This window comes from Heloderma suspectum, chromosome 1, assembly GCF_057233095.1.
Source record: "Heloderma suspectum isolate Gila_16-S chromosome 1, 16-S_ref, whole genome shotgun sequence".
Lineage (NCBI taxonomy): Eukaryota > Metazoa > Chordata > Lepidosauria > Squamata > Helodermatidae > Heloderma > Heloderma suspectum.
Window position 1 is genome coordinate 441295069 of NC_139458.1, and position 26419 is coordinate 441321487.

Here is a 26419-nt window from a genome sequence, read left to right on the forward strand (position 1 = left end):
ACCAGGTATGTTGTCTCCCGGGAGGACAGATTAGAGACGTGACTGAAAGGTTGCCTGCACTCATAAAGCCCACTGACAGGTATCCCTTTCTTCTCATCCATGTGGGAACAAATGATACCGCCAAGCGGAGCTACGAAGAGATCACGTCAGACTTTGAAGCTTTGGGAAGGAAACTCAAGAACTTTGGGGCCCAGATAGTTTTCTCATCCATCCTTCCAGTAGTTAGAAGAGGGATAGAAAGGGAACGAAAAATACTCCGGGTGAATGACTGGCTACGAAGGTGGTGCCGACGAGAGAGATTTGGCTTCTGGGACCACGGGCTATACTTCCTGGAAGATGGGCTGTTGGCTAGGGATGGGTTGCACCTCACAAAGGCTGGGAAGAATGTGTTTGGCCACAGCATGAAGAACTTCATCAGGAGGGCTTTAAACTGAATCCTACGGGGAAGGGAGATGTAATGTTGGGGGTAACAATGGACGTAGGCGCATGCACTGCAATGGAGAGAACAGCGCTGATAGCGCCCAATAATAGTCTTCAGACACATGTAGGAAGAAAGCCAGACTATGAAGCACATGGTCTTCGATGTCTATATACTAATGCCCAGAGTATGGGAAACAAACAGAACGAACTTGAACTCTTAATACAGGAGGGAAATTATGACTTGATAGGTATAACTGAGACTTGGTGGGATGACTCTCATGACTGGAATACAGCAGTTGAAGGATATAACTTGTTCAAAAAGAACAGGAGGAACAGAAAGGGAGGCGGGGTTGCACTGTATGTGAAAAATACATATCTCTGCACAGAAATACAGGAGGAGGAGCTTGGTAGCCCCATCGAGAGCATCTGGGTTGAAATAAATGGAGCAAAGAATAAAAGGAACCTGGTGGTCGGAGTCTACTACCGGCCACCCAATCAAGGAGAAGCCAAGGATGAAACTTTTGAAAAGCAAATAGCCAATGTTTTAAGGAAGCATGATGTAGTAGTAATGGGGGACTTCAATTTCCCCGATATTTGTTGGGAGACAAATTCTGCAAAACATGGCCCCTCCAGGAAATTCCTGACTTGTGTGGCGGATAACTTCCTCCTACAGAAAGTAGAGGAAGGAACGAGAGGATCGGCTATCCTTGACTTGATCCTAACCAACAGAGATGACTTAGTGGATAAAGTAGCAGTTACAGGAACTCTGGGGGAAAGCGACCATGTTGTACTTGAGTTCTTGGTTCTAAGGGAAGCAAAAGCCGAGTGTACTCAAACGCGTACCCTGGATTTTAGGAAAGCTGATTTTAATAAACTCAGAACAATGATCAGTAAGGTCCCATGGCAAACAATGCTAGCGAGAAAAGGAGTCCAAGATGGGTGGGAACTTTTAAAAAAGGAAATTCTCAAGGCACAATCACAAACAATTCCAACAAGAAGAAAAGGTGGAAGACAACAGAAGAAGCCAATGTGGCTTCACAAAAAGCTTAGGGATGACCTGAAAACAAAAAAGGACACATATAGGAAGTGGAAAGAAGGCCAAGTAACAAAGGAAGAGTACAGGCAGGTAGCACAGAATTGCAGGGATGGCGTCAGGAAGGCTAAAGCGGAGAACGAGGTGAGGTTAGCGAGGGATGCTAAAAACAACAAAAAGGCTTTCTTCAGCTACGTGCATAGTAAAAGGCAGAGGAAAGAAATGGTGGTTCAGCTATTAAATAAGGATGGCAAAATGATAACAGATGACAAAGAAAAGGCAGAGGTGCTCAATTCCTACTTTGGCTCAGTCTTCTCCCAAAAGAGGGTCTATGACCCCCCTGGCAAAGGCGAAGTACAGGCTGAAGGGGCAGGATTGCAGCTTGAGATCGACAGGCATATGGTCAAGGAACACCTAATTCCTTTGAATGAGTTCAAATCTCCAGGGCCAGATGAACTGCATCCTAGAGTAATAAAGGAACTGGCAGAAGAACTCTCAGAACCGCTGTCTATTCTCTTTGAGAAATCATGGAGGATGGGGGAAGTGCCAGATGACTGGAGGAGGGCTAACGTTGTCCCTATCTTCAAAAAGGGTAAAAAGGAGGAACCTGGGAACTACAGACCAGTCAGTCTGACATCAATCCCTGGGAAAATTCTGGAGCAGATGATAAAGCAATCCATCTGGAAGCACCTTGACAACAATGCCGTGATTACTCGAAGCCAACATGGATTTGTCAAAAACAAGTCCTGCCAGACAAATCTGATCTCATTTTTTGATCAAGTCACCTCCCTTGTAGACCGTGGGAATGCTGTAGACATCATATACCTCGACTTCAGCAAAGCTTTCGACAAAGTGCCCCATGATATCCTGATGAGCAAACTAGCTCGAAGTGGGCTAGATGAAACAACGATCATGTGGATCCACAGTTGGCTACAGAATCGGACTCAAAGAGTGCTTATCAATGGGACCTTCTCAAGCTGGGGAGAGGCAACGAGTGGGGTACCGCAGGGCTCAGTCCTGGGCCCAGTGCTCTTCAACATTTTTATTAATGACTTGGAGGAGGAGGTGCAGGGAATGCTGATCAAATTTGCAGATGACACAAAATTGGGAGGGATAGCTAATACTTTGGAAGACAGAAACAAAATTCAAAGTGATCTGGATAGACTGGAGTGCTGGGCAGAAAACAACAGAATGGCATTTAATAGGGACAAATGCCAAGTTCTGCACCTAGGAAAAAGAAACCAAATGCACAGTTACAAGATAGGGGATACGTGGCTCAACCACACTACGAGCGAGAAGGATCTTGGAATTGTCGTCGATCACAAGCTGAATATGAGCCAACAATGTGATGTGGCTGCAAAAAAGGCAAATGCTATTTTGGGCTGCATTAATAGAAGCATCGCTTCCAAATCCCGGGAAGTACTAGTTCCCCTCTACTCAGCACTGGTTAGGCCTCATCTGGAGTACTGTGTCCAGTTCTGGGCACCACACTTTAAGAAGGATGCAGACAAGCTGGAGAGGGTTCAAAGGAGGGCAACAAAGATGATCAGGGGACTGGAAACAAAGCCCTATGAAGAGAGACTGAAAGAACTGGGCATGTTTAGCCTTGAGAAGAGAAGACTGAGGGGAGATAGGATAGCACTCTTCAAGTACTTGAAAGGTTGTCACAGGGAAGAAGGCCAGGATCTCTTCTTGATCATCCCAGAGTGCAGGACACGGAATAATGGGCTCAAGTTACAGGAAGCCAGATTCCGGCTGAACATCAGGAAAAACTTCCTGACTGTAAGAGCAATACGACAATGGAACCAATTACCTGGGGAGGTGGTGGGCTCTCCCACACTGGAGGCCTTTAAGACGAGGCTGGACAGCCATTTGTCAGGGATGCTCTGACTTGGATTCCTGCATTGAGCAGGGGGTTGGACTCGATGGCCTTGTAGGCCCCTTCCAACCCTACTATTCTATGATTCTATGATCATAGCAAACACTCTTTTCCAACAGCACAAGAGGCGACTCTACTCATGGACATCACCAGATGGTCAATATCGAAATCAGATTGATTATGTCCTTTGCAGCCAAAGATGGAGAAGCTCTATACAGTCAGTCAAAACAAGACCTGGAGCTGACTGTGGCTCAGATCATGAGCTGCTTCTTGAAGAATGTAGGGAAAACCACTAAACCGTTCAGGTATGACCTAAATCATATCCCTTATGAATATACAGTGGAGGTGAGGAATAGATTTCAGGGATTAGACCTGATAGACAAAGTGCCTGAGGAACTATGGACGGAGGTCCATAACATTGTTCAGGAGGCAGCAACTCAATCCATCCCAATGAAAAAGAAATGCAAGAAAGCCAAGTGGCTGTCTGATGAGGCTTTACAAGTAGCTGAGGAAAGAAGGGAAGCGAAGAGAAAGGGAGAAAGGGGAAGATATAGCCAACTGAATGCAGAGTTCCAGAGAATAGCAAGGAGAGACAAGAAGGCGGCCTTAAATGAACAATGCAAAGAAATCAAGGAAAACAACAGAATGGGAAAGACTAGAGATCTCTTCAAGAAAATCGGAGATCTCAAGGGAATATTTTGTGCAAAGACGGGCATGTTAAAGGACAAAGAAGGCAGGGACCTAACAGAAGCAGATGAGATTAAGAAGATGTGGAAAGAATACACAGAAGAACTATACAGGAAAGATCTGAATGTCCCTGATAGCCATGATAGTGCGGTCACTGAACTTGAGCCGGACATCCTCAAGAGTGAAGTCAAGTGGGCCTTAGGAAGCATCACTAACAACAAAGCTAGCAGAGATGACAGTATTCCAGCTGAGCTATTTAAAATTCTAAAAGATGATGCTGTTAAAGTGCTGCATTCAATATGCCAACAAATTTGGAATGCTCAACAGTGGCCACAAGACTGGAAAAGGTCAGTTTACATTCCAATTCCAAAGAAGGGCAACGCCAAAGAGTGTTCAAACTTCCGTACAATTGCGCTCATTTCACATGCCAGCAAGGTGATGCTCAAAATCCTACAAGCTAGGCTTCAGCAGTATGCGAACCGAGAACTACCGGAAGTACAAGCTGGGTTTAGAAGAGGCAGAGGAACAATCGCCAACTTTCGCTGGATCATGGAGAAGCAAGTGAATTCCAGAAAAACGTCTATTTCTGCTTCATTGACTACGCTAAAGCCTTTGATTGTGTGGATCACAACAAACTCTGGCAAATTCTGAAAGAGATGGGGGTACCAGGCCACCTTACCTGTCTCCTGAGAAACCTGTACGAGGATCAAGAAGCAACAGTAAGAACCAGACATGGAACAACCGATGGGTTCAAAATTGGGAAAGGAGTACGACAAGGCTGCATATTGTCGCCCTGCTTATTTAACTTATATGCAGAGTACATCATGAGAAACACCAGGCTGGATGAATCACAGGTCGGAATTAAGATTGCCGGGAGAATTATCAACAACCTCAGATACGCAGATGATACCACCCTAATGGCAGAAAGCGAAGAGGATCTAAAGAGCCTCTTGTTGAGGGTGAAAGAGGAGAATGCAAAAGCTGGTTTGAAACTCAACATTAAAAAAACTAAGATCATGGCATCTGGCCCCATCACTTCCTGGCATATGGAAGGGGAAGAAATGGAAGCAGTGACAGATTTTATCTTCTTGGGCTCCAAGATCAACGCAGACAGTGACTGTAGCCATGAAATTAAAAGACGCTTGCTCCTTGGGAGGAAAGCTATGGCAAACCTAGACAGCATAGTAAGAAGCAGAGACATCACCTTGCCGACAAAGGTCCGTCTAATCAAAGCTATGGTTTTCCCAGTAGTAACGTATGGCTGTGAGAGCTGGACTATAAGGAAGGCTGAGCGCCGAAGAATTGATGCTTTCGAACTGTGGTGCTGGAGAAGACTCTTACGAGTCCCCTGGACTGCAAGAGGGTCAAATCAGTCCATCCTAAAGGAAATCAAACCTGAGTGCTCATTGGAAGGACAGATCCTGAAGCTGAAGCTCAAATATTTTGGCTACCTAATGCGAAGAGAAAACTCTCTGGAAAAGACCCTGATGCTGGGAAAGACTGAAGTCAAAAGGAGAAGGGGGCGGCAGAGGATGAGATGGCTAGATAGCATCACTGATGCAATGAATATGGACTTGAGCACGCTCCGGGAGAGAGCGCAGGACAGGAAGGCCTGGCGTGCTGTGGTCCACGGGGTCACGAAGAGTCGGACACAATTGAACGACTGAGCAACAACAACAACAAGGTGTTGCGTTTATCAGAGCACACCCACCAGTGCCTTCTAGGAGACAAGCAACAACGGGGCCCTGTTTCTGAAAACATGAAGGCCAGCTGCAGCTCGGTCCTGTCTCTCGCCTTGGGCGAAACACACTCGTTTCTGGGCATGGGGGGGAGCAGAACTAGTAGGAACTAGCAGGCTGCCTGAGTTGGTACTGCTGACACTGACGGGCAGTAACAGCTCTCCAAGCGTCCTGGCAGGCGTTTCCCAGCCCGACTTGATCATAGAATAGTAGGGTTGTATGGGGCCCACAAGGCCATCGGGTCCAACCCCCTGCTCAATGCAGGAATCCAAGTCAGAGCATCCCTGACAGATGGCTGTCCAGCCTCGTCTTGAACACCTCCAGTGTGGGAGAGTCCACCACCTCCCTAGGGAATGTGTGCCACTGTATTGCTCTAACAGTCCGGAAGCTTTTCCTGATGTTCAGCCGGAATCTGGCTTCCTGTAACTTGAGCCCATTATTCCGTGTCCTGCACTCTGGGATGATCAAGAAGAGATCCTGGCCTTCCTCTCCAGGACAACCTTTCAAGTACTTGAAGAGCGCTATCATATCTCCCTTCAGTCTTCTCTCCTCAAGGTTAAACATGCCCAGTTCTTTCAGTCTCTCTTCATAGGGCTTCGTTTCTAGTCCCCTGATCATCTTCGTTGCCCTCCTGTGAACCCTCTCCAGTTTGTCTGCATCCTTCTTAAAGTGTGGTGCCCAGAACTGGACACAGTACTCCAGATGAGGCCTAACCAGTGCTGAGTAGAGGGGAACTAGTACTTCCCGGGATTTGGGAGCTATGCTTCTATAATGCAGCCCAAAATGGCATTTGCCTTTTTTGCAGCCACATCACATTGTTGGCTCATATTCAGCTTGTGATCGGCAACAATGCCAAGATCTTTCTCGCTTGTAGTGTTGTTGAGCCACATACCCCCGTCTTGTAACTGTGCATTTGGTTTCTTTTTCCTAGGTGCAGAACTGGGCATTTCTCCCTATTCAATGTCATTCTGTTGTTTTCTGCCCAGCGCTCCAGTCTATCCAGATCACTCTGAATTTTGTTTCTGTCTTCCAAAGTATTAGCTATCCCGCCCAATTTGGTGTCATCTGCAAATTTGATCAGCATTCCCTGCACCTCCTCCTCCAAGACATTCATAAAAATGTGGAAGAGCACTGGGCCCAGGACTGAGCCCTGCGGTACCCCACTCGTTGCCTCTCCCCAGCTGGAGAAGGTCCCATTGAGAAGCACTCTTGGAGTCCGATTCTGTAGCCAACTGTGGATCCACCGGATCGTTGTTTCATCTAGCCCACTTTGAGCTAGTTTGCGCATCAGGATATCCTGGGACACTTTGTCGAAAGCTTTGCTGAAGTCGAGGTATATGATGTCTACAGCATTCCCACGGTCTACAAGGGAGGTGACTTGATCAAAAAATGAGATCAGATTTGTCTGGCAGGACTTGTTTTTGACAAATCCATGTTGGCTTCGAGTAATCACGGCATTGTTGTCAAGGTGCTTCCAGATGGATTGCTTTATCATCTGCTCCAGAATTTTCCCAGGGATTGATGTCAGACTGACTGGTCTGTAGTTCCCAGGTTCCTCCTTTTTACCCTTTTTGAAGATAGGGACAACGTTAGCCCTCCTCCAGTCATCTGGCACTTCCCCCGTCCTCCATGATTTCTCAAAGAGAATAGACAGCGGTTCTGAGAGTTCTTCTGCCAGTTCCTTTATTACTCTAGGATGCAGTTCATCTGGCCCTGGAGATTTGAACTCATTCAAAGTAATGAGGTGTTCCTTGACCATATGCCTGTCGATCTCAAGCTGCAATCCTGCCCCTTCAGCCTGTACTTCGCCTTTGCCAGGGGGGTCATAGACCCTCTTTTGGGAGAAGACTGAGCCAAAGTAGGAATTGAGCACCTCTGCCTTTTCTTTGTCATCTGTTATCATTTTGCCATCCTTATTTAATAGCTGAACAACCACTTCTTTCCTCTGCCTTTTACTATGCACGTAGCTGAAGAAAGCCTTTTTGTTGTTTTTAGCATCCCTCGCTAACCTCACCTCGTTCTCCGCTTTAGCCTTCCTGACGCCATCCCTGCAATTCTGTGCTACCTGCCTGTACTCTTCCTTTGTTACTTGGCCTTCTTTCCACTTCCTATATGTGTCCTTTTTTGTTTTCAGGTCATCCCTAAGCTTTTTGTGAAGCCACATTGGCTTCTTCTGTTGTCTTCCACCTTTTCTTCTTGTTGGAATTGTTTGTGATTGTGCCTTGAGAATTTCCTTTTTTAAAAGTTCCCACCCATCTTGGACTCCTTTTCTCGCTAGCATTGTTTGCCATGGGACCTTACTGATCATTGTTCTGAGTTTATTAAAATCAGCTTTCCTAAAATCCAGGGTACGCGTTTGAGTACACTCGGCTTTTGCTTCCCTTAGAACCAAGAACTCAAGTACAACATGGTCGCTTTCCCCCAGAGTTCCTGTAACTGCTACTTTATCCACTAAGTCATCTCTGTTGGTTAGGATCAAGTCAAGGATAGCCGATCCTCTAGTTCCTTCCTCTACTTTCTGTAGGAGGAAGTTATCCGCCACACAAGTCAGGAATTTCCTGGAGGGGCCATGTTTTGCAGAATTTGTCTCCCAACAAATATCGGGGAAATTGAAGTCCCCCATTACTACTACATCATGCTTCCTTAAAACATTGGCTATTTGCTTTTCAAAAGTTTCATCCTTGGCTTCTCCTTGATTGGGTGGCCGGTAGTAGACTCCGACCACCAGGTTCCTTTTATTCTTTGCTCCATTTATTTCAACCCAGATGCTCTCGATGGGGCTACCAAGCTCCTCCTCCTGTATTTCTGTGCAGAGATATGTATTTTTCACATACAGTGCAACCCCGCCTCCCTTTCTGTTCCTCCTGTTCTTTTTGAACAAGTTATATCCTTCAACTGCTGTATTCCAGTCATGAGAGTCATCCCACCAAGTCTCAGTTATACCTATCAAGTCATAATTTCCCTCCTGTATTAAGAGTTCAAGTTCATTCTGTTTGTTTCCCATACTCTGGGCATTAGTATATAGACATCGAAGACCATGTGCTTCATAGTCTGGCTTTCTTCCTACATGTGTCTGAAGACTATTATTGGGCGCTATCAGCGCTGTTCTCTCCATTGCAGTGCATGCGCCTACGTCCATTGTTACCCCCAACATTACATCTCCCTTCCCCGTAGGATTCAGTTTAAAGCCCTCCTGATGAAGTTCTTCATGCTGTGGCCAAACACATTCTTCCCAGCCTTTGTGAGGTGCAACCCATCCCTAGCCAACAGCCCATCTTCCAGGAAGTATAGCCCGTGGTCCCAGAATCCAAATCTCCATCGCCTCTGTTTGACTGACCTTTAGCCTCTTGCTCACTCTCATGCAGGTTACCCTGTGATTCTTCTTCTGCAGGCTGTCCTCCAGTCTCATCTGCAAGTACCTGGAATCGGTTCCACAGCTCCACCGCTTCCACTGGTGCAGAGTGGCGTCTAGTTCTTCTTCTCCTAACTGTCACCGTTTTCCAAGGAGTATCCTCTACTCCATTTTTCTTCTCCTCAGCATTTCCCACTGCCTCATCTTGCTGTTGCTCTTCAAGCTTCTTGTCTTCCCTTTGCTGCTGTAGTTCCCCCATTCTGTCCAAGAACTCTTCGTGTTCTCTTATTCCCCGGAGGGTTGACAGTCGCCGCTCCAGTCCACTTACTTTTTCCTCCAGCAGCATGATCAACTTGCAGTTGTTGCAGGTGTAGGCCATGTTGTTCTCAGGCAAGAAAACAAACATGGCACACACCTTGCAGGTCACCACCACTGGAGAGTCTTGTCCTTCCATAGCCCCTTTTCCCTTTTTGTGTCTAGCTTTGTGATTGTTCTAGACTAGCCTGTGCCTGCTCCTCTACTCAGTAGAGGTTAAAAGCAGAGTCCCACTGGTGTGGAAGTGTGTGTTAGAAGACAAATAAATGGGAAAAAGTTAGTTAAAAAAAAAAATGTTAGGGGCCTCCCCCTTGACCTCCCCTGCCGAACTCCCCTGGCCAACTCCTGTTTGCTCCCCCTGTTCGCTCGCTCTCTGGGAGCTTGCCTGCTTCTGTAGTCCCTGGAGCAGCTTGCTCTGCTCTGCTCTGCTCAGCTGGGAGGCGGGAAACAGACTGAAGCTTCCCGCCCAGTCAGCTGCTGGGAGTACTCAGGCCACACCCCTCCAATTCAGTTGGAGCTCTCAGTTATAACTTGTTCTTTTTGAACAAGTTATAACTGCATCCTAGTGTAATAAAGGAACTGGCAGAAGAACTCTCAGAACCGCTGTCTATTGTCTTTGAGAAATCATGGAGGACGGGGGAAGTGCCAGATGACTGGAGGAGGGCTAACGTTGTCCCTATCTTCAAAAAGGGTAAAAAGGAGGAACCTGGGAACTACAGACCAGTCAGTCTGACATCAGTCCCTGGGAAAATTCTGGAGCAGATGATAAATGAATCCATCTGGAAGCACCTTGACAACAATGCAGTGATGACTCAAAGCCAAGATGGATTTGTCAAAAACAAGTCCTGCCAGACAAATCTGATCTCATTTTTTGATCAAGTAACCTCCCTTGTAGACCGTGGGAATGCTGTAGACATCATATACCTCGACTTCAGCAAAGCTTTCAACAAAGTGCCCCATGATCTCCTGATGAGCAAACTAGCTCAAAGTGGGCTAGATGAAACAACGATCCGGGGGATCCACAGTTGGCTACAGAATTGGACTCAAAGAGTGCTTATCAATGGGACCTTGTCAAACTGGGAGAGGTAACGAGTGGGGTACCACAGGGCTCAGAACCCCCCGGAGCTCCATTCCCTGGGCTTCTATACCCCTGCTCTGGTCAAAGGTGGGGCCCAAGGAGCAATGAGACAATCAGCCTCCAATAGAAATGGGGTGCACATGGTTGGAGCATTTGTCCACCAATCAGAAGCAAGGTATCCCATCTATCTCCCACAATTTCATGTGTCTGGGGAATGTGTCTGGCACCGTTACAGATGGGCTACTTTGAAATGTCCCAACATATGACCCAAAGTCTACCATCTGGGCATGCTGTCTTGATTGACACAATGTTCTTTGGTATATCTTCTTTGAACTCCTGGTCATCTTTGGCCATTTTTGGTGCTATCCGCCCAAACGCCTCCTCCTAGTTGTCGCTCGTGCTCAGGGCTACACTTCCCCGCCCAACTCGCATGGAGCAGGGACATTCTCTTATCAGCAGGTATACACCACGAGAAGCCAAAACAGCACTTCTCCTCTCAGTAGGCATCTGAGCATGCTCAGTTCTGCTGTTCATCTCACTTAGACACTCTGCCAGCCCGTCGTGGCCTTGAGCAAGCTCTGTGAAGCGGCTTGTAAAGACAGCTGCATTCCCCCCCCCCCCTTCAAAGACAGTCCTGCAAAATCTCAGTTAGAGTCTCAGTTAGTGAAATAACATCATTTAGCATAGAATCAAACTTCACGGTCTTCTCACCCGGTGTCAAGAGTCTGGAATATAAAGCTGGTTATGGAATATAAAGCTGGTCTTCTAGGGGCTGTTCTTGTTGGCCTCCCCCAGATTAAATCAGCCATCTTTACTCTTTGTTAACCCCTTTAGTATCAGATTAACAAGTGGTATGCAAATGCTGTGAATTAACTAACTAATGTGCGCTTGCACGTGCTCATGCATGCAAGTGCACTAATGTGCACTTGTAAATGAATGACGTTCTTGTGGAAAAGATTCAGTTCCATCAATGAGTGGACAACAAAGCAAAGGACACTTGACAATCCACGAAACACAGATGGAATGCACTGAAGAAAATTCATACATCCCTACCCATGCCTCCCTTTTACATTGCCAAAAAGGCATGCAGTTGCAATGTAAACTGCAGGCACAGGGGAAAGCTTAAAGCCCCCTACCCACCAGTCTAGGTTCCTGATCCATATGAGGTCCCTTGAGCTTATTTTTGTGTAAAAAAGAAAACCTAGCTACATCTCTACAGTAACATAAAGTTTGAAGTGGACATCATATACCTCGACTAAAGCAAAGCTTTCGACAAAGTGCCCCATGATCTCCTGATGAGCAAACTAGCTCAAAGTGGGCTCGATGAAACAACGATCCGGTGGATCCACAGTTGGCTACAGGATCAGACTCAAAGAGTGCTTATCAATGGGACCTTCTCAAACTGGGGAGAGGTATCCAGCAGGATATAGCAGGGCTCAGTCCTGGGCCCAGGGCTCATCAACATTTTTATGAATGACTTGGAGGAGGAGGTGCGGGGAATGCTGATTGAATTTGCAGATGACACAAAGTTGGGCGGGATAGCTAATACCTTGGAAGACAAACAAAATTCAAAGAGATCTTGATAGGCTGGAGTGCTGGGCAGAAAACAACAGAATGACCTTTAATAGGGATAAATGCCCAGTTCCAGTTTCCAGCTGAACATCAGGAAAAACTTCCTGACTGTTAGAGCAATACGACAATGGAACCCATGACCTAGGGAGGTGGTGGGCTCTCCCACACTGGAGGCATTCAAGACGACACTGGACAGCCATCTGTCAGGGATGCTCTGCTTGGATTCCTGCATTGAGCAGGGGGTTGGACTCGATGGCCTTGTGGGCCCCTTCCAACCCGACTATTCTATGATTCCGCACCTAGGAAAAAGAAACCAAATGCACAGTTACAAGATGGGGGATACGTGGCTCAACATCACGACAAGCGAGAAGGAACTTGGCATTGTTGTAGATCTCGGGCTGAGTATGAGCCAACAATGTGATGTGGCTGCAAAAAAGGCCAATGTTCTTTTGGGCTGCATTCATAGAAGCATAGCTTCCAAATCCTGGGAAGTCCTAGTTCCCCTCTACTCAGCACTGGTTAGGCCTCATCTGGAGTCCTGTGTCCAGTTCTGGGCACCACACTTTAAGAAAGATGCAGACAAAGTGGAGAGGGTTCGGAGGAGGGCAACAAAGATGATCAGGGGACTGGAAACAAAGCCCTATGAGGAGAGACTGAAAGAACTGGGCATATTTAGCCCCGAGAAGAGAAGACTGAGGGGAGATATGCTAGCCCTCTTCAAGTCCTTGAAAGGTTGTCCCAGATAGGAAGGCCAGGATCTCTTCTCGATCATGCCAGAGTGCAGGACATGGAAGAATGCGTGCAAGTGACAGGAAGCCAGATTCCAGCTGAACATCAGGAAAAACCTCCTGGTTGTTAGAGCAATACCACAATGGAACCAATTCCCTAAGGGAGGTAGTGGGCTCTCCTATGCTGGAGGCATTCAAGATGAGGCTGGACAGCCATCTGTCAGGGATGCTCTGACTTGGATTCCTGCACTGAGCAGGCGGTTAGACTTGATGGCCTTGTAGGCCCCTTCCAACCCTACTATTCTATGATTCTATGACCTTACACTGCCTTTCTGAAAGCAGAAATACAGTACAAAGGTCCCAATCCTTGTTCTTACTTTCTGTGTGGTGGGGAAAAGACATGCAATGATTGTTTCTCACACTATATTCATGTTTCACTGAACATGCATTCACACTCTGTGTACGCCCATTTCATAGAATCATAGAATAGTAGGGTTGGAAGGGGCCTACAAGGCCATCGAGTCCAACCCCCTGCTTAATGCAGGAATCCAAGTCAGAGCATCCCTGACAGATGGCTGTCCAGCCTCCTCTTGAATGCCTCCAGTGTGGGAGAGCCCACCGCCTCCCTAGGTAATTGGTTCCATGGTCGTATTGCCCTCACAGTCAGGAAGTTTTTCCTGATGTTCAGCCGGAATCTGGCTTCCTGTAACTTGAGCCCGTTATTTCATTTCACTTCATGCACCCACACTTTTCTTGGGCAGCAAAGATGCCCCATGTTGTCCTGGTCCTATATTGCTTCATGAAGCATCTAGAAGAGGTCTTCCTCTCATTGTTTAGCCCATCCTGCTAGCTACTGGTATAACTAACAAACAGGCCTGGGTCCATTCACAGGAGGATTCCTCTAGCAATAGAGTAAGGCTCAGGTGTTTCATAAGGCAATACAGGACCAGGAAAACATGGGGCATCTTTACTAGTCGCAGATACTCCATACCCCTTGTGTGGATATGGGCATGAAAGACCTGGAAGAAATGTGGATGCATGGATGGAAATTGTAAGCAAGCGTAATTCATGACATTGTACAACATCATCACTGATCACGGGGCATGTCAGTTAAGGCACCAGACTTTGCTTCCAATTTCCTGGATTGGTGAATCTTGAACAAACATGAGATGGCTTTAGCTCTGGTCTTAAACCAGCAGGCTTTAAAAAACCCCATTGAATATAAATTACATTGATTTAACAGTAGACAAATTTAATTTGATTATGTCAAATGTGACTTGGTAGGTTAAAAGTTAAAGATGCACGTCGGTAATTTTTGAGGTGGGTTTGATTCTGTTATGTTATTGTAATATACATTAATAGAATCATAGAATCATAGAATAGTAGGGTTGGAAGGGGCCTACAAGGCCATCTAGTCCAACCCCCTGCTCAATGCAGGAATCCAAGTCAGAGCATCCCTGACAAATGGCTGTCCAGCCTCGTCTTGAAGGCCTCCAGTGTGGGAGAGCCCACCACCTCCCCAGGTAATTGGTTCCATTGCCGTATTGCTCTGACACTCAGGAAGTTTTTCCTGATGTTCAGCCGGAATCTGGCTTCCTGTAACTTGAGCCCATTATTCCGTGTCCTGCACTCTGGGATGATCAAGAAGAGATCCTGGCCTTCTTCTCTGTGACAACCTTTCAAGTACTTGAAGAGTGCTATCATATCTCCCCTCAGTCTTCTCTTCTCAAGGCTAAACATGCCCAGTTCTTTCAGTCTCTCTTCATAGGGCTTTGTTTCCAGTCCCCTGATCATCTTTGTTGCCCTCCTTTGAACCCTCTCCAGCTTGTCTGCATCCTTCTTAAAGTGTGGTGCCCAGAACTGGACACAGTACTCCAGATGAGGCCTAACCAGTGCTGAGTAGAGGGGAACTAGTACTTCCCGGGATTTGGAAGCGATGCTTCTATTAATGCAGCCCAAAATAGCATTTGCCTTTTTTGCAGCCACATCATATTGTTGGCTCATATTCAGCTTGTGATCGACGACAATTCCAAGATCCTTCTCGCTCGTAGTGTGGTTGAGCCACGTATCCCCCATCTTGTAACTGTGCATTTGGTTTCTTTTTCCTAGGTGCAGAACTTGGCATTTGTCCCTATTAAATGCCATTCTGTTGTTTTCTGCCCAGCACTCCAGTCTATCCAGATCACTTTGAATTTTGTTTCTGTCTTCCAAAGTATTAGCTATCCCTCCCAATTTTGTGTCATCTGCAAATTTGATCAGCATTCCCTGCACCTCCTCCTCCAAGTCATTAATAAAAATGTTGAAGAGCACTGGGCCCAGGACTGAGCCCTGCGGTACCCCACTCGTTGCCTCTCCCCAGCTTGAGAAGGTCCCATTGATAAGCACTCTTTGAGTCCGATTCTGTAGCCAACTGTGGATCCACATGATCGTTGTTTCATCTAGCCCACTTCGAGCAAGTTTGCTCATCAGGATATCATGGGGCACTTTGTCGAAAGCTTTGCTGAAGTCGAGGTATATGATGTCTACAGCATTCCCACGGTCTACAAGGGAGGTGACTTGATCAAAAAATGAGATCAGATTTGTCTGGCAGGACTTGTTTTTGACAAATCCATGTTGGCTTCGAGTAATCACGGCATTGTTGTCAAGGTGCTTCCAGATGGATTGCTTTATGATCTGCTCCAGAATTTTCCCAGGGATTGATGTCAGACTGACTGGTCTGTAGTTCCCAGGTTCCTCCTTTTTACCCTTTTTGAAGATAGGGACAACATTAGCCCTCCTCCAGTCATCTGGCACTTCCCCGGTCCTCCATGATTTCTCAAAGAGAATAGACAGCGGTTCGGAGAGTTCTTCTGCCAGTTCCTTTATTACTCTAGGATGCAGTTCATCTGGCCCTGGAGATTTGAACTCATTCAAAGTAATGAGGTGTTCCTTGACCATATGCCTGTCGATCTCAAGCTGCAATCCTGCCCCTTCAGCCTGTACTTCGCCTTTGCCAGGGGGGTCATAGACCCTCTTTTGGGAGAAGACTGAGCCAAAGTAGGAATTGAGCACCTCTGCCTTTTCTTTGTCATCTGTTATCATTGTGCCATCCTTATTTAATAGCTGAACAACCATTTCTTTCCTCTGCCTTTTACTATGGACGTAGCTGAAGAAAGCCTTTTTGTTGTTTTTAGCATCCCTCGCTAACCTCACCTCGTTCTCCGCTTTAGCCTTCCTGACGCCATCCCTGCAATTCTGTTTATTTAAAGATGCAATTTAAAGATGGCCTTTAATTCTAATATTGGGTGGTAGTGTTTGTTTACCGCGTATTGTATCACTCCCACCTAGTCATGTGCAACTGGTGAATTTGGTTGATTTGCCTCACTTGGAAGTTTCGTTCTGGGCCGTTTTACAGAAACAAAATTCAAAGTGATCTGGATAGACTGGAGTGCTGGGCAGAAAACAACAGAATGGCATTTAATAGGGACAAATGCCAAGTTCTGCACCTAGGAAAAAGAAACCAAATGCACAGTTACAAGATGGGGGATACGTGGCTCAACCACACTACGAGCGAGAAGGATCTTGGAATTGTCGTCGATCACAAGCTGAATATGAGCCAACAATGTGATGTGGCTGCAAAAAAGGCAAATGCTATTTTGGGCTGCATTAATAGAAGCATCGCTTCCAAATCCCGGGAAGTACTAGTTCCCCTCTACTCAGCACTGGTTAGGCCTCATCTGGAGTACTGTGTCCAGTTCTGGGCACCACACTTTAAGAAGGATGCAGACAAGCTGGAGAGGGTTCAAAGGAGGGCAACAAAGATGATCAGGGGACTGGAAACAAAGCCCTATGAAGAGAGACTGAAAGAACTGGGCATGTTTAGCCTTGAAAAGAGAAGACTGAGGGGAGATAGGATAGCACTCTTCAAGTACTTGAAAGGTTGTCACAGGGAAGAAGGCCAGGATCTCTTCTTGATCATCCCAGAGTGCAGGACACGGAATAATGGGCTCAAGTTACAGGAAGCCAGATTCCGGCTGAACATCAGGAAAAACTTCCTGAGTGTCAGAGCAATACGGCAATGGAACCAATTACCTGGGGAGGTGGTGGGCTCTCCCACACTGGAGGCCTTCAAGACGAGGCTGGACAGCCATTTGTCAGGGATGCTCTGACTTGGATTCCTGCACTGAGCAGGGGGTTGGACTCGATGGCCTTGTAGGCCCCTTCCAACCCTACTATTCTATGATTCTATAAAGCACAAACTGTTGCCTGAAACAGTTCAAAATATGGGCTGTTGCCCAGAACAGGTATCTGAATGTGGTTTCTGTGCACATTTTTGTGGCTAACTGCATGCCTCCTGCGTATTTATGTGTGACTGGAGAATCCGGTTGAGTTGGCTCACGTGGAAGCTGGTATTCTGAGCCGTTTTTTGAGAATCTCGACAACTGCTTGGAACTGATACCCGAATGTGGTTTCTGTGGAAATTTTGTGGCTTATTGCATACCTCCCATACAGTCGTGTGTGCTTGGTGAATTTGGCTAACTTGGAAGTAGCTGTTCTGGGCCTTTCCATTCTGTTCCGAATGTGCTCTGGGCATGAAGGAATTAATAATAATGGCCTTTTTCAAGGGTTTCTGCCCTAAAATATTGTTCTCAGGCGTCTGTAACACACGCCATAGTATTTGGCATGGTTTTCTTTAAATAAAGAGGCCGTTCAAGCCCGTTCCAGCTCTCACACTGTCCCTTCCACTTGCCCCGACACGTGCACAACAGCCCCGTGAAGTAGGCCGTTGACACCCCCATTTCACGTCGCCTTGCCAAAGCCGGCCTGCAGCGAGCCTTCGCCCCTTCGGCCGAGCCCCGGCCTCCCCCGTGCAGCGCCGGACGGGCCTCTTGCCAGGGGCGAGACGATGCCTGCCCGCCTCGCCCCGTCGGTGTCGCGCGAGGAGCTTCGGAGGGGACCCAGCCCCGAGGGTCTGTGAGCGTGACCGAGGACGGGGGAGCTGCCTGACTGGCCAGGCCCCGCGGGCCGAACGTAAGGGGGCTCCTCCGCGGAGGGCGGCGGGGAGCCTGGGGCGTTTCGCGGGGCAGTCCGACGAGGCGGGCCCGGAGCTGCGTTGGAGCGCTGCGGCGGGGAGCCGCCCGCCGCGCTCGCAGGCCGGTGGAGCGCCCCGAAGCCTGCGGCCCGCCCTCCCAGGGGCTCATCCCGCGGGACCCTCGCCCGCCCGCGCCCGGGAGCACTGGGGTGGCGGGCCCAAGGCAGCGACGCTCTCCTCGGCCAGAACCGCTGGTCCCGGCCTCGGCCTCGGCGGACGCCGCTCACTGCCTCCCTCGGGGGGCCCGCGAGTCTCGGCTGCTCGGGCTGCGGCAGACTCGCCCAAGGGCTGCCCTCGGGAAGCGGAGGCACAGGCGGCCCACGAAGCAGCAGCCGTTTCTCCCCACGCCGCGATGCCTCATCTGCAGGCAGCCCCGTCCCGCGGAACGGGGCTGAAAGGAGGCCGCGCTCCCTCTCCCCCGCCCGCCCCGGGCTCCCCCCTCCCGGTCACCAGGAGACCAGGAACACGCAGAGGCGGGGCTCCTCCAGGGCACCAGGAAGGACCTGCCGGGGCAGCTTGCAGGTAGGCCCCTATCGCCCTGGGGCTGGCTGCCCCCCACCCCCGGCAGCAGGCCGGCCCGGCCCCCTCCGCACCAGCTGCCCCTTCTCCCGCAGGTTGCCAAGCCCCTCCGCGGTCCGCCCCTTCCTCCCGCCGTTCTTTCTCACCGAGCCACAGGCACCCCTGTGGGCCCCCTTCCCATCGCTCTGCCTAGCCCAACAACAGGGACACCCCGAGTTCAGCACGGAGTTGAAAGGAATATGTGCAAATACTCCACATTGCCCCGAGGCCCCCATTTGAATTCCAAATGCCGTATTTGGACTTTAGATTTTGAACATGCCTCTCCCCCCCCCACCGTAGCACTTGAAACGGGGTGCTTTGGGCGTATTGGCACCCCCTCATCACTCTGATTTTGACGAGAGTCAAATATGAAATCTGCTACGTTGTCGAGTGCCACCAAGTGCCCAGGATCAAGCCCTTTCACAGACTAAACCAGGGGCTCTGCAAGCAGCCAAGTCTGCTCAGACACAAGTCCCACTGAATTCAACGGGACTTACTCCCAAGTGAATGGATAAAGGATTGCAGCCCCAAAGGCCTGGGGAAATAGACATGCCTTCTCCTGGCACTGAAATGACCACAAAGCAGGTGCCAAGGCAAGGCTTTCTGGGGCAGGTATTCCATGGCCGGGGAGGACACTGCTGCCACTGAGGAGGTCCTTTCTGTGCAGCCTGCTGCGGCAGCTGCTCCCCAGGCAGTGGGGGCATCCAGGAAAGGCCGTCCAGAGACGACTGCAGGTACATGGGGAGAGGTGGCCCTTCAGAGGCCGTGGTCCTAAGCCACGTCCTAAGTCCAGGTCATTCTGAGCTGGGCCCAGGAACAGACGGTGCCAGTGCCGGTGGAGAGGCACAGGGGTGGGAGGAGCTCCTTTTGCCCAGGCCCAGCCAGCAGCCATGTTTGGACCCAACTGGTGTTCCTGGGCCGTTTTCAAAGGCAGCCTTGTGCGCAACACATTGCGGTAGCCCAGGCGGGAGGCTGGCAAGATCACTGAGCCAAGAGGTCCTTCTCCAGGCAGCATCCCAGCTGGCGAGCCAGATGATGCAGGCGGAAGGCTCTGAAGACCACAGTGGGCCTTGGAGCCAAGATGGATCAAAGGGCACCCCAGACCACGAGCCCAATTCTGCCAGCTCAGGCAGCCTCTTCAGAAGGAGACCACAGCGAGTGGTACTGGAAGCCCCTGAGAGGGCCAGGAGAATCAATGGAGCTGCACTCCACCAGTCCCATTTCTCTCCCGGCAAAGGAGAGGCAACCAAGGCAGTTTCCACGCCAAACCAGGCGTGGGACCTGGCTGAAATGGAAGGGAAGCTGGAGTCGGTCCCTGGCCAATAATTGCCCATACCCTCTGGAGCCAAGGCAAGCTTCTTCAGGTGTGGCCATACCACAGCCTCCTTTCAGGTAGCTTGGGAACACCCATCCGCGCTCTCCTAGCAACAGTCACCACCTCCTGGACCCAAAGTAACTCTGAGCTCAACTACTCCCCACTGCCCAGATCTCTCGGGACCCACTTCCTGCCAATTTGAAGAACAAGGAGTCTTGCTCCCCTGGGTCATCAGGTGCCTCCTCGACTATGCAGCCCTCCCCTGCCACCGTGGAAGAGGAATCACAGAATCACAGAACAGCAGGGCTGGAAGGGGCCTAAAAGGCCATCGAGTCCAACCCCCTGCTCAATGCCCAAGGAATGCCCTTCCCCAAGGAAGGGGAGAGGGTGCCCCTTTTTACTGTCTTAGGCTGCAAGCCTACGCTGGAGATGCAGCAGAGAGGGGACATGGATGAGGGAAACCCCACCAGGCTGGCGCAATGCAGGAGACGCCACCCCATGAGATATGATCGCACCTGTGAGGGCGGGCGGGGTGCTGCCAGTGCAGCCCTGGGCCCTGACGGTGCCTCTGCTATGTGGCCCCCCCTCGTATCCTGGCCTGGGTGAGAATAGGAAACAGCAGCCCTTGTCTGATGCCAGTGTAGTGGCGCCAACTCCAGCAGACCCCCCCCCCCCTTGCACAGAGCGTTGCTCAGCCGGTGACCGACTGACCGCCATTCATCCTACGATTCCAGGGAGGGTTGCGCCCTGAAGTTCATACCACGCTCCCCGCCCCCCGAAGAAGTGGGTGCCATGCGGGGAAGAAGGGGCGCCCCTACGCTTGGGCGGTGGAACTATGGTCTTAGGAGAGGAGGCTGCTTGGGCAGCGGCGCTTGCCTGCCCCGCCGCGCCCGGCGTTCCCCGCTGCTGCCCCATGCCGACCGGGCCACCTCTCGCTCCGTTCTGGCGCAGCGAGGCCCACGGCACCTTCCGGGCATGCTGCATCCAACGCCGGTCCGCCTTTCTCCCCCTGCAGGTCTCACGATGCCCCCCAAGCGGCGTGGGAAGGAGGAAGCCCGGCCTGCCCGGACGACGCCCGCAGCCGCAGGGGCCGCTGCCCCGGATTCCGCGCAGGGGGCGGCCGCGCTGGCGCCTCTGCAGGAGGAGCACGCGCGCCTCTGCCAGGCCCTGGAGAGCTTGAGAGGGCGGCGGGCGCGGCTGCGGGCGCAGCACGAGTTTCTGCAGCAGGAGGCGCACAGCCTCCGCGCCGACAGCCTGGAGTTCACGGCCTACCTGGCCAAGCGGGCCCAGCGGCGCCAGGGGGCCGCCGTCTCGCTGAGCGAGGAGAGCCGGGCGCGCTTGGCCGACATCCAGGCGCAGCAACGCCAGCTCGTGGCCCGCGCGCAGGAGCAGGAGGCGGCCCTCCGTGGGCAGCTGCTCCAAAAAGAGGCCGAGCTGGCCCGCCTCGGCGCCGAGCTGGACGGGCTGCGCGGGGTCCAGGCGCTGCAGCGCGAGCAGGCGGGCCGCCTTCGGGAGCTGCAGCAGGAGCTGGCGGCCGCCCAGACGCAGCAGGCGCAGCGCCTGCGGGCAGCCAAGGCCTGCCTCGGGCAGGAGGCGGCGGCCCGCGAGCGAGAGGCGCGGCAGCAGGCCGCGTGCCGGGCCCAGGAGGCGGCTACGCGCTGCCTGCGAGAGCACGGCCAGGCCGCCCAGCGGCAGAACCGCGCGCTCCGTCAGGAGCTGGGTGGGCTGGTCCAGCGGGTGCGCGAACTGCAGGCGCACAAGTGCCGGCTGCAGGAGCGGGTGCAGCGGCTGCGCCGGGAGCACGCGTCTCTGCAGGACTTGGCCCTCTTGCGCCGGCCGAGCCCGGCGGGGGAGCCCCGGGACGGCGCCCCTTCACAGGGGAGGCCGAGCGCGGGCGGCTGCGCCAGGCTCGGCCTCCCGAGCGGCCTGCCAAAAGGGCTGGCTCCACCCCGGCCCCGCCGTGATGTGGCCGAAGTGTTTTCTCTCCGAGAGTCTCGAGGCCTGAAGGGAAGGCGGCGGGAGCATTGCGCAGCCGGGCAGAGTAGTACCCGGGACTAGCCCGCGCCTCGACGGAAAGAGCCCGTTGAGCAGCTCCGGCCTCGGCCCAGGGACTAGCCACCCATCCGCGGGGGAGGACCCGGTCAGTTGGAAGGAGAGCTTGGCGGTTGGGCGGTGGGGAAATGTAATAAATAGGGCCTGGAGGGCGCCCAAGGGCGTGGCGGCGGCTCCAGCGGCCGCTGGTGATCGAGGCCCCTCTGGGTCTGGGCGGGTCGCTGGTGGAGTGTGCTGCTTGAAGCGGCGGCGGCTGGTGCGTTTGCACCACAGTGCAGCTTACGGTGGTGGGCCGTGCTTGGGGGCCACTCGGGCCATCCACCCTTTTCTGCCTGGCTGCCCTGCGCTCTCAAAGGAAGTCTCCAAAGCAGTAGTGCAACAAGGATAGTTGAGAATGCCTGAGCATTGGTAAAGGGGCTTGAGCATTTGATAGCCACGCACCTCCACGGATGCTCTACATCTATTTCAATCCAGGTTGCGGTCTGGCCCAGCCGTAGTCGCTCTGGTGAATGATCTACATTGGGTCCCTCTTGGTTCTGATGGGCCTCTCAGTGGCTTTTTTTACGACCACCAATCACAGTATCTGTCCAGACTGCCTGGCTGGGATGTGCTTGGGGGCACCATTTTGCCATGATGGTCTTGGCCCATCCTAGATGGTGGGTTCCATATTGTGGTGGTGCTGAGGACTCGTAGGCTTTTGGCCTATGGTGGCCTGCAGGGTTTCATCTTGAGATGTACAAATATTTCTGTGCTCATCCTAAAAGGGGTTTGATTTTTTGTGAATGGGCCATGAGAGCTCATCTCCTGCCCCCAAATAAATGTACTGTACATGCTTTGTGAGAGCGCTTGCAAATTGCTTGTAGTGCTGGAAGCACCCATCTCCGTCACCTTCCCCACAACCTTTCTTTGGGCAGGAGAAGGGAGAGGCTAGAGGGGGACTTGGAAAGAGCATCATTTTCCCATGTGGGGTGCTGAGATGTAAGGGGATGTGGAGAATGGGGAGGAGGAGCATCTCTCTCCCTCTGTCAAAATAGCAGAACCCAACAGGGCCATCTCATGAAGACGATTGGTGGGAGATTCCAGACAGATAAAAGGACTTTTTCATACACCACATAGTTAAATTATCTAGTTCAATACCACAGGATGCAGTGATGGCCACCAATTTGGATGGCGTAAAAGGGGGTTAGATAACTATCTGAATGAGAAGTCGATATGGCTACTAGTCCAGATGTGCTGCTGTGTGCTGCCTCCAGTAGCAGAGGCAATGAGCCCATGTGCTCCAGTTGCTGGGAACGTGGGCGGGAGGGTGCTCTTGCGCTCATGCCCTGCGCGTGGGTTCCTGGTCGACAGCTGGCTGGCCACTGTGTGAACAGAATGCTGGACTGGATGGACCCTGGGTCTGATCCAGCAGACCTCTTCTTATGTTCTTTTTTTATGCTACCTGTCTGATTTATCTCTTCACCAATGATTACTCTCCATCCCTGATCCCAATAAACTGTTCTTAATTTGCACCAACTGGGGTTGACTCAATACTTTGATAGCCCAAAGACTCAGTTCTGCTATGCAGAGGGCTAGTGTGCAGAGTAGTAGAAGGCAGGCCAAGGTAGACTCTGTGGAGATGGAGGAAGAGTGAGGCTGATTCTCTGACCACCCTAAAGGGGCCCCTGCTTTGGGACACAGGCTAGAAAAAGTCTCTGTGTGGCAGATGTGCTACTGTGGAAAGCGGATGCTTGTGTGGATTAGGAGCTGGCTGTGGGTCCACAGCAATCCTGACCTTTGGTTCTCTTGACAAGGAGGTCATGGCACGCTGGCTGTCATGGTGGGTGCGTGAGACAGGCTGAGGCAAGGCACAGCTGCTGCACTGACTTTTGTTTCTACAGCTACCGTTGTGCTCTTTGCTTTGCTGCTGAATACACAAAGGATCACAGAACTATGTTGTGCTGGCGTAGTGCCTACTGGTGCAGTGATGGGAACTGCCTATATTTCTCAGGCCAGAGGCTTGAAGGAGGCTCATTGCTACAGGGGAAATGAGAGGCATGGTGGGTGGCTGTAATGATGGCAGGAACCAAAGAGTTCCAAGAGTGGGTACGTGGAAGAACTAGTTCTGGAAAACATTAGCAAAGAATTAAAACCTGGAACTGCGGCCATCTGGAGCCACACAGCATCACGTCGAGGTTGCTCATTCCGCATTTGAGTCTCCTGTTGCATCATTTATAAAAATTCAAACAGCAAATATCACAGGCCAAAAGGAGTTGGGATTCTGTTGCACACGTCAATGTAGACGGGATGACTTTATGCAGGATTGGAAGGGGCTGGTTGCGGTTCAGGGAGCCTGTTGTAAGAATAGGCTCACTTTTGAGGCTCGGCAGCGGCGGAGTGACAATTGGGGGAAAGGGTTAGTGGGATGGATATGAACAACATAGGGCTGTTTTGAACCAGATGGTGTCCCTCACTGTCTCTGTTTATTTCTAAAATTGAAATGCTATCCTTGCTACTTGAAGAGTCTGAAGGGCAATGGAAATGTAAGTGGTGTGGGGAGAAGGGGATGTGGGCTACTAAGGACATTTGCAAACATCTGAGTTTAACTGGTTGGACAGTAGAATGCATTTGACCACAGGTATCCAAACTGAACAGAAGCAATTGTATGGTGGATAGCATGAGGCTAGCCAGTAAAGGAGAGGGGGGAAAAAGTCCCTACATACAAGCTTGGACCCAGTGAATCCGGAGGGCAGCTGATGCTATGGTTTACCAAGGGTTGATGAACTGAGCAAGATGGAAAAACGGTGAAAACAAGCAGCTGCCTTCACCTGAGCCAGATAGGCTCTTGGTGCATCCCGCCAAGTGTTGCCTTTCCCAGCCCGGCTGTACGTCCGAGTCCCCCTTTTTCATGGAGATGAAGTCTAGGACTGTGCCTGGACCCTTCTGCATGCAAAGCTGGTGCTCTGCTGGGTGGAGTGACAGTGGGCTCCATAGCTAAATGCAGCCCAATGCCCCATTCTCCCTTTAAAACACACCGAATCTGTTACTCGGTGGGGATGAGGTGGAGGGGGCCCTGTTTTAAAGTGAAAAGCTGTGATTTAGACACACGGACACCCTTCATGACTGAAAACGCGTATGTATTTTGTACTCAGATATCTGCAGTCAAGTGCAAAGAAGCGTCCCCTAAGATGTGAGAGATGTGGCGGGGGGGGGGGGGGGCTCTCAATGCAGACAATGGTGGTGACGTGAAGCTGGTTCTGTGGCTAGCATGAATTAATGGGAAGCCTTTGGAAAGCCTTCTCCTGCCCAGCCACCAGAGGGCGCAGAGCCTCTCCCCCCTCCATGCCCAGCTGACCTTTTGGCTGCAGAGACTTCAGGGGTGGGGCCCAGGCATCTCTTTGCAGTAGCCCCTGTCACCGCGAGAGGAGGAGAGAGTCCTTGCACCCCTCAGCCCAGCTGGAGCTTTGGCATTGCTGCACGGTAACAGGCCACAGGAGAGATCCATCACTTCATTGTGGTTTGCAGCAGAGCAGAACTGGCCACAGATTCCTGCACCCTCCGGGGCACCCCCCAGCACTGGTGCAGCAGCTTCTCATGCAGGTGAAATTCAGAGTACCATTTCCTGTCACCTGCCAGCCATGCATGCGCACCTTTGCTCCCTGGGTCCTGGGAGTTCCTGGAAATCCCTGCTATTTCAGGGGGACCAGCTTGCCTGCCCAGCCCCTCCTCCATGCAGAGAGCTGTGCCTTGTCCTGCTCCAGGGGGGTTGGCTCCCCTGCGTGCTTTTCCCAGCAGGCTTATGAGCCTGGGCTTCAAACTGTCCTCTGGGCAGGGGGTGGGCAGCACGTGGGCGGACCAGCCAGATAGAGGGAGGCTTTCCTGGTGTGCAGATGCCAACTCTCTCCCAGCTGGGGAGGCAACCAGCTCTGGGGATGGTTCTTGAGGGACAGAAGACTTTTCCTGAGCATCAGGCAGGCTTGCTGGCTTCAGCCTCATTTCCAGCCACGTTGCCAGCTGAAGGGCCTGAGATGCGTCCTGTTCGAGGGCAGGCGCTCCATGCAGCAGCATCACTGCAACGGCTCCCTCCGGCGCTCCGGTGACTCTCGCATCCCCAGAGACTTCACCTTGGCTGGTCTGCGGCAGCCATCTGTGGAAGTCTGGGACCTTAGAGATCCCCTGGGGGGAAGCCCCTGACAGTTGGAGGAGGCTCCTGGTGGCCTCGTCTGGCCTCCCCTTCAGACGGGTGGCTTGTGCAAGGGGAAGCCTGTCTGAAGAAAGGCATCCCTGGATCATATGCGGCACACTCCAGTTTGGCTGTTGCCTCTCCCAGCCGAGGAGGTTCTGCCTGGATCCTGCTTCTCCAGGCATGCTCTGAACCCCACCTAGGGGTGCCGGCGGAGCATTGGCTGGAGGTGGACATAGCCAAGACTGTTCCAAGGAAGCCAGGCGGCTCTGGGGACAACCCCCGCCCAGGCCCCCCCCCACAGGCCCCAGAAGAGCTTCCTGCTGCTCCACAGGCAGGGGCAGCTGCAGGGGGCCCATGTCCGGAGGCAAAGGCTCCTCTTCCAGGCCTGGGTCAGGAGCTGTCGTTGGCAAGCTTCTGCTCCCTGCTACCATGATCATCCTGGTGGGGCCAGTCAG

General features: G+C 51.4%; 1 protein-coding gene across 1 annotated transcript; it reads left to right on the top strand.

The window, feature by feature from the left end:
• The first annotated feature begins 17898 nt into the window (after window positions 1-17898).
• On the top strand, window positions 17899-23308 carry LOC146360440 (uncharacterized). The gene is made up of 2 exons (XM_084841854.1): window positions 17899-18396; window positions 20763-23308. Exon 2 carries the CDS (start codon window positions 20771-20773, stop codon window positions 21803-21805), a length of 1035 nt encoding a protein of 344 aa, XP_084697980.1. The 5' UTR covers window positions 17899-18396; window positions 20763-20770; the 3' UTR covers window positions 21806-23308.
• Window positions 23309-26419: the final 3111 nt, after the last annotated feature.